Genomic DNA, 12,500 nt, shown 5'->3' with positions numbered 1-12,500 from the left:
AATTTTTCCCAGCATTCAAAGCAAAAATGGTGGCTGCGTTAAATGTGTCACCCGCTCCTAGTGTGTCGACCACCACTTCCGGTGGAAAGGCAGGGGAAGTCACTGTGTCTGCACCACTTCTCTTGCCTGCTGCCCCTCGTTCTCCCCAAGGGCAGATGACTGCTCCGCTGAAAATGAATATGTATATTATATAGATAATGAAACAAATACATAAATGACAGGATTATTCTGTTAAACTGCTCCGCTGAAAATAAGTACATAGATAATGAAACAAACACATAAAGACAGAATTACTCTGTCAACATACATGAAAACCTGCTGAAGCCTCAATTAATTCCTTTGGGTGCATACACATGCTACAAATCAATATGCATGTTAAAGATCTCGTAAATGATGCCAGGTCAGGCCAGGGTTCTCCTCAGCTTCTGGTAATCATTTTAACCCAGTACTATCTGCTACACGTGGTGAGTAAACCGGACAAGACCACTGACCCGGTGAAGATGGACTCTGCCAGATCTGGCTTGCCCAAGACGCATAGCGTAATGAGCCCAGGCTTTTGACACACAACCGACAGACCTGTAGGAATCTTGTGAACTGTTCTTCTGTATCGTATTACCCTTTTTTCTCACAACAGATTTCTCTGTGTGAAATTCAGGCTGCTCTCCCCGGGGTGCGCATCACTACACTGAGAGCACCACTTATTTTGGGGGTACTTTTTTCTGCCTGCAATTTTATTTGTTTTCCTATCAAAGTGGATTTTTCTATAGAATTTTGCCAGGGACAACCCTTTTGCTGTTGTGGGTTCTTTTACGTGCATTAAGTGCATGCTGCACATGGGACCTCAATTTATCGTCTCAACTGAACGACAAGTGTCCAAACCACCACTAAAGGTCTAATGGAGGGGGAGAATATACTGGCGGCTATAAGATTTGAACCAGTGAGCTCAGATTCTCTCGCTTCCTAGGTGGAAGCGTTACCTCTAGGCCCCAGGAACTCTCCACAGAGCTGAGGGAGAAGAAGAATTCATGCTAGTGTTCAGTGGACTATGGAAACATGAATATACCCAGCATGCACATTCCATATACTGCAGTATGCCGCCTATGTGTATGATTTTCGATTTATGTTCGTACCTTGTTATGTACTATTCCCCCCAATATTCCTTGTGACCCCGGTACACTTGGTAATAAAGACATATTCTGTTCTATATGGGAGGGTTAAAAATGGTCATACATGTTAAATCCCACTCATGGAAGACTGACTGAATGAATGATATGGATACTTAAAAAGCACCTATCCTCAGTCAGAGAGCAAGCTCTAAGTGCTTTACAAACTTGGGGTCATTTGCACAAGAGGCTGCCTTCCTGGGCAGAGTCAACTGACGGCTGCCACTGGGCGCTCATCATTTGTTACCTGTGTCATTCAATCAGATTTCAGGCATATACACATAGACAATCATACAGACATTAAACATTTTACGTGTATGACCGTTTTGTTTTTTTACCTCGCCAAGTTGGCAGCCATAACCCGTTTTCAGGGATGTGCATGCTGAGTATGTTTTTGCTGAGTAAGTTCTTGCCACCAAATGCTGACATGGACTTCAGGATCTTTAATGTGCGTAGTTGATCTTCTGCGTACGCAGACACACGGAGGGGGCTCAGGCACTAGAATGAATGAATGTAGGAGCTGCAGCCCATGAACGTAGAATGAAAGACAACCCCACAAGGCACAGCTGTGATTTGAACCACACACCTCACAGACCCTGAGACAAAAGTCCACCACTCTGCCCATCAAGTTTAACTGTCAAGCCTGTCAAAACTTCTTCTTCTTATTCTTCTGCGTTCGTGGGATGCAACTCCCACTTTCACTCGTATGTACACGAGTGGGCTTTTACATGTATGACCATTTTTACCCTGCCATGTAGGCAGCCATACTCCGCTTTCGGGACCCTCAGATTAAAAGTCAAAACTTCAAACCAGTCCATGTTGTTTTGTACTGCTGACTGCAAAAAGGAAATCTTGTGGTTAGAAATGGAGATGCGCAGTTCACAAATGTATGAAGAGGGGGGAAAAAAACCACGATTGATGAGATAAACTTACCCAGGTTTACAACGGCTGACCAAGCTCTCCACAGCTGAGACAGGGTCAGTGAAACCCAGGTGGGTGGCAACATCTTTGCTGACGAAGACAATGTCTGCATGAATCATCAGTTCACCTGTTGTCAACAATACACCATGTCTTTGTGATTCACTAGTTCAGCTGTTGTCAACAATACACCACGTCTTTGTGATTCACTAGTTCACCTGTTGTCAACAACACACATCTTTGTGAGTCATCAGTTCACCTATTGTCAACAATACACTATGTCTGTGAATAATCAGTTCACTTGTTGTCAACAATACACTATGTCTGTGAATAATCAGTTCACTTGTTGTCAACAATACACTGTCTGTGAATAATCAGTTCACCTGTTCTCAACAATACACTATGCCTGTGAATAATCAGTTCACTTGTTGTCAACAATACACTATGTCTGTGAATAATCAGTTCACTTGTTGTCAACAATACACTGTCTGTGAATCATCAGTTCACCTGTTGTCAACAATACACTATGTCTGTGAATCATCAGTTCACCTGTTGTCAACAATACACGTCTTTGTGATTCATCAGTTCACCTGTTGTCAACAATACACTGTCCGTGAATCATCAGTTCACCTGTTGTCAACAATACACCACGTCTTTGTGATTCATCAGTTCACCTGTTGTCAACAATACACTATGTCTGTGAATAATCAGTTCACATGTTGTCAAAAATACACTGTCTGTGAATCATCAGTTCACCTGTTGTCAAAAATACACTGTCTGTGAATCATCAGTTCACCTGTTGTCAACAATACACCACGTCTTTGTGATTCACCAGTTCACCTGTTGTCAACAATACACCACGTCTTTGTGATTCATCAGTTCACCTGTTGTCAACAACACACCACGTCTTTGTGATTCATCAGTTCACCTGTTGTCAACAATACACTATGTCTGTGAATCATCAGTTCACCTGTTGTCAACAATACACTGTCTGTGAATCATCAGTTCACCTGTTGTCATCAATACACCACGTCTTTGTGATTCATCAGTTCACCTGTTGTCAACAATACACCACGTCTTTGTGATTCATAAATTCACCTGTTGTCAACAATACACCACGTCTTTGTGATTCATCAGTTCACCTGTCATCTCAAGTGGAGTGATGGCCTAGAGGTAACGTGTCCACTTAGGAAGGGAGAGAATCTGAGCGTGTGGGTTTAATCACTGCTCAGCTGCTATTTTCTCCCCCTCCACTAGACCTTCAGTGGTGGTCTGGACGCTAGTCATTCGGACGAGACGATAAACCGAGGTCCCATGTGCAGCATGCACTTAGCACACGTAAAAGAACCCATGGCAACAAAAGGGCTGTTCCTAGCAAAATTCTGTAGAAAAATCCACTTCGATAGGAAAAACAAATAAAACTGCACGCAGGAAAAAAATATATGAGGAGAGTAGCCTGAATTTCACACAGAGAAATCTGTTGTGATAAAAAGAAGTACAAATACAAACCTTTGTGATTCATCAGTTCACTGTCAACAATACATGCTTTTAATGGCAATTCCAGAGCTCTCTTTTCCTCTACTCACACACACACACACACACTGGTTGTCTGGAGTCTGAATCAAAGCCTGATGAATTCTTGGAAAGATTACAACTGCCGCTGTTCTTTCCATCAACAATGATGATAAATTTTCCAATTAATATTTTTATGTCAAAGGATTTTTGCATTTCTAAAAAAAACAAAACAAAAACAACACTTTTTATGTACTTTTGTACTTTAGCTGAACTAAAAAAAACCATTCCAGTTTCAGCAGGGGAATGCTGTTGTACATCACAGATGATGCATAAAGACAACACCGCATGTGAAAAGCCATGAGTCCACATACACATACAGGCTCACTCAAAGTGAACAGACATTAAATTAAAGAAAGAAGACATACAGACATTCACATACACACACACATACATACATACACACTGACAGAAAGAAGACATACAGACATTCACATACAAGTTTCAAGTTTCAAGTTTTAATTATCCTTTCACTCCTATTGGAGTATGGAGGATTACTGCAAAATACTCATTTTCGTGCCCATAACAAACATTTCCAAATACACAACAATGTCACATAAAGTTGAGAAAACACAAATGTCTTTTAACTCCAAAAGTATAACTAGGCAACATTTGCAAATCTAATCATCTTACTTACAGCTAAAATGACTTTTTTGCCTCCTTTGAGCATATTACAAAAATTAAAAACCGATTTTGGAGACAAATATTTTTTAGGAACATATCTATTTCGTAACTGATCATAATTGGGACATTCCATTATAAAATGAAACTCATCACCAATCACAGACATGTTACAAACCTTACAAAATCGTAACTCTCGTGGTATGCCTTTGTGTCTCCCTGTTTCTATTTCCAGCTTATGATTACTACTTCGAAATCTGAAGAAGCTGATAACATAATTATCAGGCATTTGACTTATATATTTTTCTCTACCAAATCCACTTTTGAAATTTCGATAAAACAAACATTTACTACTCGCCTCTAGAGCATGTCTCCATAGATTTTGAAAACTATCTCTCAAAGCAATGTTGACATTCTTGCAGAAAGATTCCCTCTCCAAGAAGAATTGACCATCCCAAACACAGTCATACCCTGCTTCTATTAAAATTTGTCTGATACAACTCATCCATTTTGAAGAATAAATACCATTTCGATATAAGTCAAGTAATATCAAATATATTTTCCCAGAATATTTTTCTGTGTTTGATATTACTAAGCTGGTCCAAAATCGAACTAATCTCATTTTCACTAACACACTAATTGGATAAATACCAGTTTCTCCATAAACAATTTGGGTCATAGTATTTCTGTTCAGTTTGAACAAGCGTTTCAAAAATTTCAATTCTAATTTTTCAAGTATATCTACATTTTCATAACCCCATATTTCTGCACCATACAACAAAATAGGTACAATCATAGACTGGTACATGTCCAGAATGATATGTAAAGGTAAATCTTGATTTCTGGCTGACTGAAGTAACGAAAACATAGCTTTTTGGCCCTGTTCATAAATCATTTTTTTAGCTTTATAAAAAGTTCCGTTTCTACTAAATTCGATGCCAAGATATTTAAAAGAATCGACAACATCCAAACATGCATCACCAAACTTAAAAACAGGCTTTAGCTTGTTTGTAGAATTAAATATCATCACTTTAGTTTTCTTTACATTGACCACTAGTTTCCATTCTAAACAATATTTGTGAAAAACATTGAGGGACTGCTGTAATCCTTCTTTCGTCTCTGAAAGTAAAATTGTGTCATCTGCATACAACAGTACAAATAGTCGCATGTAATTATCTAACTCTGAAATGTTAACATTCAATAAAAGATCAACAGATGGACTCTTATGCTCAGTCAAATACAACTCTAAATCATTGAGATACAGAGAAAAAAGCAAAGGCGAGAGATTTTCTCCTTGTCTCACACCCTTACAAATGCTAAAGAAATCAGATTTTTCACCATTTAAAAACACACATGACTTAATTCTATCATACATGTTCATTATGACACGCAAAATTTTACCATTCACGCCTTCATGAACAAGTTTTTGCCATAACCCACTTCTCCAAACTGAATCAAAGACTTTTTTAAAATCAACAAAAGCACAGTAAAGTTTCTTCTTTTTCATAGAGAAAATATCAATAAGTGATTTCAAAACAAACATTTGATCTAATGTAGAATGGGACTGTCTAAATCCTGCTTGGGCTCCTGAAAGTATATTGTTTGTATTGATATAATCAGTCAGTCTAGCATTTAACACTGTAGTGAATAGTTTTCCAACACAGCTGAGCAAAGTTATTCCCCTATAATTATCACAGTCAAGTGTATCACCTTTGCCTTTATACAATGGCAATATCAAGCCGGATACCCATTTTTCTGGTACAACACCTTCGTCCAGTATCTTGTTAAATAATTTACAGTATGTTTCTGTCAGCAAAGGAACGCTGTTGATGATATATTCATTACGAATCATGTCTTCACCGGCACTTTTGCCATTCTTCAGTCTTTTGATGGCTGAAGTAATTTCATCTTCAGTAATGCATGCATTTAAAATATCATCATTATCCTCTAAATTGATAATGTGCATTGCCGTTGTACTGTCAATATGTTCATTATCATTAACGTTAAGGTTGCTGAAATGGTGAAACATGTCTTCTAAGTTTATGGGACATGATGTTTTCTTTTTCTTTTTAATTCTATTCACACACACATACATACACACACACTGACAGAAAGAAGACATACAGACATTCACATACACACACACATACATACACACTGACAGAAAGAACACATACAGACATTCACGTACACACACATACATACACACACACTGACAGAAACTCCTGTTTGTTTTCTGCGGTTTATATGCAGTCAGTTTCCTTACAGTCACACACATCAACTGATTTGTTTCATACACATGATAACATCTCAGACTGATAGCAGCCACATATGAAGCAGCAGCTGTTGTGAACACACTTCAGCACCAGTATGCCAGTGCACAGTCAATTTCAAAATAAAAAAACAACTAATTCACAGATGTAGACACAGATAGATACACATATAAACACACAGGTAAACAGCAGATGCACACATGCTCTCATTCAAATATCTGTTCAGTTGCTGACTATATAAAGATGACCATATCACAATAACACATTAAGACCAAAAAAAACAACCAAAAAAACAACAACAAAAAAAAAAGAAAAACAAACTTAAAAGTCTCCACTAATCTACAGACCTAGACAGAAGCTCAGCAACTCACTAGAGCCATGCAAGTGGGTGGGAATTGAAACTGAGGTCACTAAGAAGTAGTTGATTTTTCCAAACTTGTTTCTGTGAAACTCATTATCATTTCCCAAGTTTGATTTCTCATTTACTCTTGCAAGGCTTAAGCACTGGACAGACTACTCACTTAGTGAGTTATTCAGCTAATTACCTAAACTGCATGGGTTAACTGCATCGCCAGCAAGATCTTCGCCCGCATCATACTGAACAGACTGGTTGACCATGTCTCCAACACAGTCATCCCTGAAGCACAGTGCGACTTCTGCTCAGGTAGGGGAACATGTGACATGGTGTTTGCCGTACGCCAGATGCAAGAGAAGTGCTGTGAGCACAACAAGGAACTCCACATGGTCTTTGTAGACCTGACTAAGGCCTTCAACACAGTGAACCGCCGTGGTCTGTGGAAGATCCTCCTAAAGTTCAGCTGCCCAGAGAGCCTAATCCAGCTGATTGCGTCATTCCACGATGGCATGCATGCAAGAGTACAGGAAAATACTGACATGTCAGATCTGTTCCCTGTGGTAAATGGAGTGAAGCAGGGCTGCGTCCTGGAACCCACACTGTTCTCCATTCTCTTCTCTGCCATGCTGATTGACACCTTCCAAGACTGTGACAGGGGCATCTACATTCAGTTTCGCACAGATGGCAAACTTTTCAACTTGCGGCGACTCCATGCCAGGTCCAGGGTATTTGAGGCTCTGTTGAGAGAGTTCCTCTTCGCTGATGACTGCGCGCTTGCTGCAAACACCCATGAGGACATGCAGTTCATTATGGACAGGTTCTCAACCTCCTGCAGGTGCTTTGGACTCACCATCAGCCTCAGCAAGACCAAGTCCATGTACCAACCAGCTAGCTCACACAACGCCAGGGCCTCCCCCCCACCTGCAATCAAGATCGATGACACAGAGATCAAGTCAGTCGACATGTTTTGCTACCTGGGCAGCACCCTATACAGCAATGGAGCCCTTGATGCAGAATTGATGCTGCGCATCGCCAAGGCCAGCTCCGCCTTTGGCAGACTCAACAACAGGCTGTGGAACAACAAAGGCATCAGGCTCAGCACCAAAATCAAAACCTACAGAGCTGTTGTGCTGACCACCTTGTTGTACTGCTGTGAAACATGGACGACGTATCGCCATCACATTCAACAACTTGAGCAGTTTCACCAGAGATGCCTACGAAAGGTCCTCGGCATAAAGTGGCAAGACAGGGTCTCCAACCTCCAGGTCCTAGAGAGGAGCAGCCTGCCCAGCATCGAAAGCCTGCTGATCCAGTGCCAGCTATGCTGGACAGGACACATTGTCCACATGAAAGACAGCAGGATCCGGAAGATGCTCTTGTATGGCCAGCTGAAGGAAGGCCACTGCGAACTTGGAAGACCCTGCAAGCGCTTCAAGGACACCTTGAAGACAAACCTCAAAGCCTGTGACATAGACATTGCTCCCTGAGAAACTGATGCCCTTGACCGCTGTCGCTGGAGGATGCTGTGCTCTAGTGGCATAAAGACGTTTGAAAACAAGAGAACTCTGGCCATTAAGGAGAAGCGTGAGCGAAGGAAGCAGGGCTCAACTTCTGGAGACGTTTTCCCTTGCAACACCTGTGGGAAGTGCTGCGCATCCAGAATCGACCTCTTCTCCCATATGAGGACACACACCGACAGATAAGCCTGCCTGCCTACTCATCCGCCGATCTGATGGGAGACTCCATCAAGGGTTAAGCACTGTCATACTGTTTACTTATTGAGTTACTCAGCTCATCACCTAAACTACATGCTATGAGCACTTGTCGCACTGTTCATTTAATGACTTACTCAGCTCATTACCTAAAATGTATTGCTTAAATACTGATCACACTGTTCTCTTATCAAGTTACTAAGCTCATTACCTAAGCTTTATGGCTTGCGCACAGATCACACTGTTCACTTCATCCACTTGACGGCCAACATCAGTATGTTGATGAAAATTGTTGTTTTATGGGAGTTCTGCTGTTGGGTGCAATTCAACTGGGCTGCTGAGAGATGTGCTGTCAGCTGTTAGGGGAGATGAAGCACAATCCACCAGTGTGTTCGCATCTCCAGCTAAGCCAATCCGGCTACTGTAGCCGTCCCCGGGAATACACCCGACCGGTACAGCCCTAGCTTTCTACTCTTATTCAAATTACTCAGCTTATTACCTAAGCTGCATGGCCTTGAGCAATGAATGGCTGCGCTGTTCACTTACTGAGCTGCTGAGCAGTGGCGGGTTTCTCCAGCTCCAGGGAGGCGATGACACTGCTGGACTCCTCACAGGACGCGTTGTGCTCCTCCACGTGCACCATCATCTTCCTCATCTCCTCCGGGTTGGGTCGACCCTGTCAGTCACACACACCCTGATTCAACATTTAAGTCAAACTAGCAAACTGCATTTTTAAGCAACTGAGTCAAACTTGCAAATGTGTAAGCAATCAAATCTAACTAGTAACTGTATAAGCAACTGAGTCAAATGAGCAACTGTATCAGCAGCTGCGGCAAATTAGCAACTGCATAAGCAAATGAGTCAAAGTAGTCAACTGTATAAGCAACTGCGTCAAACTAGAAACTGTATAAGCAACTGAGTCAAACTAGCAACTGTATAAGCAATTGAGTCAAACTAGAAACTGTATAAGCAACTGAGTCAAACTAGCAACTGTATAAGCAATTGAGTCAAACTAGAAACTGTATAAGCAACTGAGTAACAGTAGTCAACTGCATAAGCAACCGCGTCAAAGTAGTCAACTGTATAAGCAACTGCGTCAAACTAGAAACTGTATAAGCAACTGAGTCAATCTAGCAACTGTATACGCAACTGCATCAAACTAGGAACTGTGTAAGCAACTGCGTCAAACTAGCAACTGTATAAGCAATTGAGTCAAACTAGCAACTGTATAAGCAATTGAGTCAAACAAGCAACATATAAGCAACTGCGTCAAACTAGCAACTGTATAAGCAATCAAATCTAACTAGCACCTGTGTAAGCAATTGAGTCAAACTAGCAACTGTATAAGCAACCGAGACAAACTAGCAACCATAAAAGCAATCAAGTCAGTTTAGCTACTGTATAAGCAACCAGGCCACATAAGCAACTGTATAAGCGACCAGGCCACATTAGCTACTGTATAAGCAACCAGGCCACATTAGCAACTGTATAAACAACTAAGTCGAACCAGCTTCTGCATAAGCAACAAGGTCAAAGTAAGAACTGTATGAGCAACCAAGTCAAACAAGCAACTGTATAATAAACTGAGTCCAAGCAGCAAATGAATAAGCAGCTAAGTTACTGAAAAAGCAACCAAGTCAAACTAGCAACACTATAATCAATTAAACCCCTCCCATCCACCCAAAATAAAGAACCCAATCAGCAAGAACAAGGGAAACACTGAATGAATGGATGGATAAAAGTTAGAAGTCAACTTATCGAAAATCTGTACAAATGACCGATCAATCCCAAAACTAAAAACAACAACATGATGGATGAACAAAGCCAAACAGTTAAACACCAAACAAACAAAACTAACCAACTATGCAACCAACCCATTACTATTCTGGCCTCCCATCTACTGATTTTTTTCATCAACTCCAAGGCTGACAGCTAATGAGCCCATCAATCAATGGATCACACAACCAGCCAGCAAGCCAGTCAGCCAGCCCCATACAAACCAACCAATTAACTGACTAATTAACTGTTCGTCAGAAGTATGGAGAATTTTTTTTCAACCATCAGACATTTGTGTCCATTTCAGCTATTTGTAGCATATTATTTCAACTTTCTTATTTCTTATCCTCCTTTTATGTAAATACATTGTATCTTTCTTTTATATTTCTTGTTTTAATTGTATTTTGTTTTACAATAATAATAATTTCTATTTAAAAAAAAATCACTTGTACATGAATTAGGTATCTAAAACCAAATCATCTGTGCTGTGGACCTTAACAAGATATAAGTGTTCAAAAAGTTCTCAAGCCAAATGCCAAAAAGACATTAAACCTGAACCTGAATATTCCCATACCATACTTTTTCTGGCGCCAGTGAACAGAAGTTAACAAATATGGACAAGGTAGAACAAAGTTAGAGGTACGATCAAAGACTGGGGGAAGAACACAATGAAAGCTCAAGCCCAATTCCACAGGTAAGTTGGCCTCTGACCTCAAAGTGAATCCACGAGTACTGCCCCGAAGACAGCGGAAGTTTCTGAAAATCTTCCAGTGACAGTTCACGGAGATTTCTGTGGAGCAGGAAAAAGACAAGTTACATGAATGAAGAAGGCAAAGCCATGGGTGTGCAAAAGGAGCTCACACACAACTGATAAATGAAAGTGAGAAGAGGAAGTGCGTGCGTGTGTGCGTGCGTGCGTGCGTGTGAGTGTGCGTGTGCAAATAATTAAGTAAATCATTATCTGAAGTCCATCCCTCCCTCCATCCCCAATCACTTTTATCGTTACTTCAGGCCTGTTTGTTGCTTTGTGAGTACGTTGCTTTTACTGAGTGTATTTCCGTCTTTGATAACATGCAGTAATGTGCAAGGAAGAGTGAATGAACACCACAACAATTTCCAGTGCCTTCAAACATTGATGCAATGAAATCTCCTTGTCTCTTCTAGCGGCGTCTTTGAAATGGGAGTGAGGAGAAAACCACTGAAGGCTGAAGGGACGTTGAAAGAACAGAAACAGCTAGTGACACCGACAGAAGTGATAGTAAAATGGGAACAAAACAGGAGACATTGAAAAGACACAAAAAGAAACCCAATAAAGGTTTTGCATGACAGTAGTTTGATAAGTCAATCAAATTTCCATGCAGGAAACTCAGTTTGGGGGCACAGGTGGTTTTTGTTTGTTTGTTTTTGTTGTTGTTTTTCTTTCCTTTTTCCTTCTTTTCTGTTGCACATTTTAATCTGCTTGTGCGTGAATGTCCTTCATGCTTCGATAAAACAACACACACACACACATACATATATATATATAATATATATATATATATATATAAATATATATATATATATACATATATATAGAGAGAGACAGAGACATAGACAGAGATAGATAGATAGATACACACAGACATAAACTACTTCAACAACTGCCAGCTCATGATTTGCATTCTTTGGTGCTAATAATAATAAATAATAAGGATAATAATAATAATGACAACAACAACACAATAAAGCAGCCAGTTCTGAACTCAACAAAAAAGACAACAAAACCAAGAAACCAAGATTTCTAAAGAAAAAAGAAAAAGAACCAGTAAGACAGACACTAAGAAGGGAAGAGACGATAGAGAGAAAAGAAAAAAAAAAAACCCAAAAAACAGAAACAACAAGACCGATAGAAAAGAGTAATTTCCAAGAAGATGTGATTCTATCTAGAACTGACAGAGCCTGATGCAGAATAATCAAGAAAATATTCTGAAATCGACTGTTTTTCAACCAAATTTACATGTGGGGACACATCAGGAATTACTCTAAGAGCTAGTTCCCCTTACCTGTGGTTTATAAATAATTATGTTTTATTTCGGTTTCAGGAGCAGGGTGGCAGGATGCCAATACAGTG

The 12,500-nt window shown here is 40.2% G+C and overlaps 1 protein-coding gene across 1 annotated transcript in view; it reads right to left on the bottom strand.

Annotated features, from left to right (window-relative positions):
* Positions 1–4: 4 nt before the first annotated feature.
* Positions 5–12,500, bottom strand: part of LOC143278387 (ketohexokinase-like) — a gene marked incomplete at its 3' end in the record, with an annotated part of 18,065 nt that continues 5,569 nt past the window's right edge. Inside the window, exons 5-8 of the mRNA XM_076583267.1 lie at positions 11,102–11,180; positions 9,161–9,290; positions 2,097–2,211; positions 5–167 (exon numbers count right to left, since the gene is read on the bottom strand). Of these exons, the coding sequence (XP_076439382.1) occupies positions 5–167; positions 2,097–2,211; positions 9,161–9,290; positions 11,102–11,180 (487 nt within the window). The remainder of the gene's footprint in view (positions 168–2,096; positions 2,212–9,160; positions 9,291–11,101; positions 11,181–12,500) is intronic.

Source organism: Babylonia areolata, unplaced genomic scaffold, assembly GCF_041734735.1.
Source record: "Babylonia areolata isolate BAREFJ2019XMU unplaced genomic scaffold, ASM4173473v1 tig00005820, whole genome shotgun sequence".
Taxonomy (NCBI): Eukaryota; Metazoa; Mollusca; class Gastropoda; order Neogastropoda; family Buccinidae; genus Babylonia; species Babylonia areolata.
The sequence above is the reverse complement of the archived record's forward strand: the minus strand, read 5'-3'. Positions and strand labels throughout refer to the sequence as shown.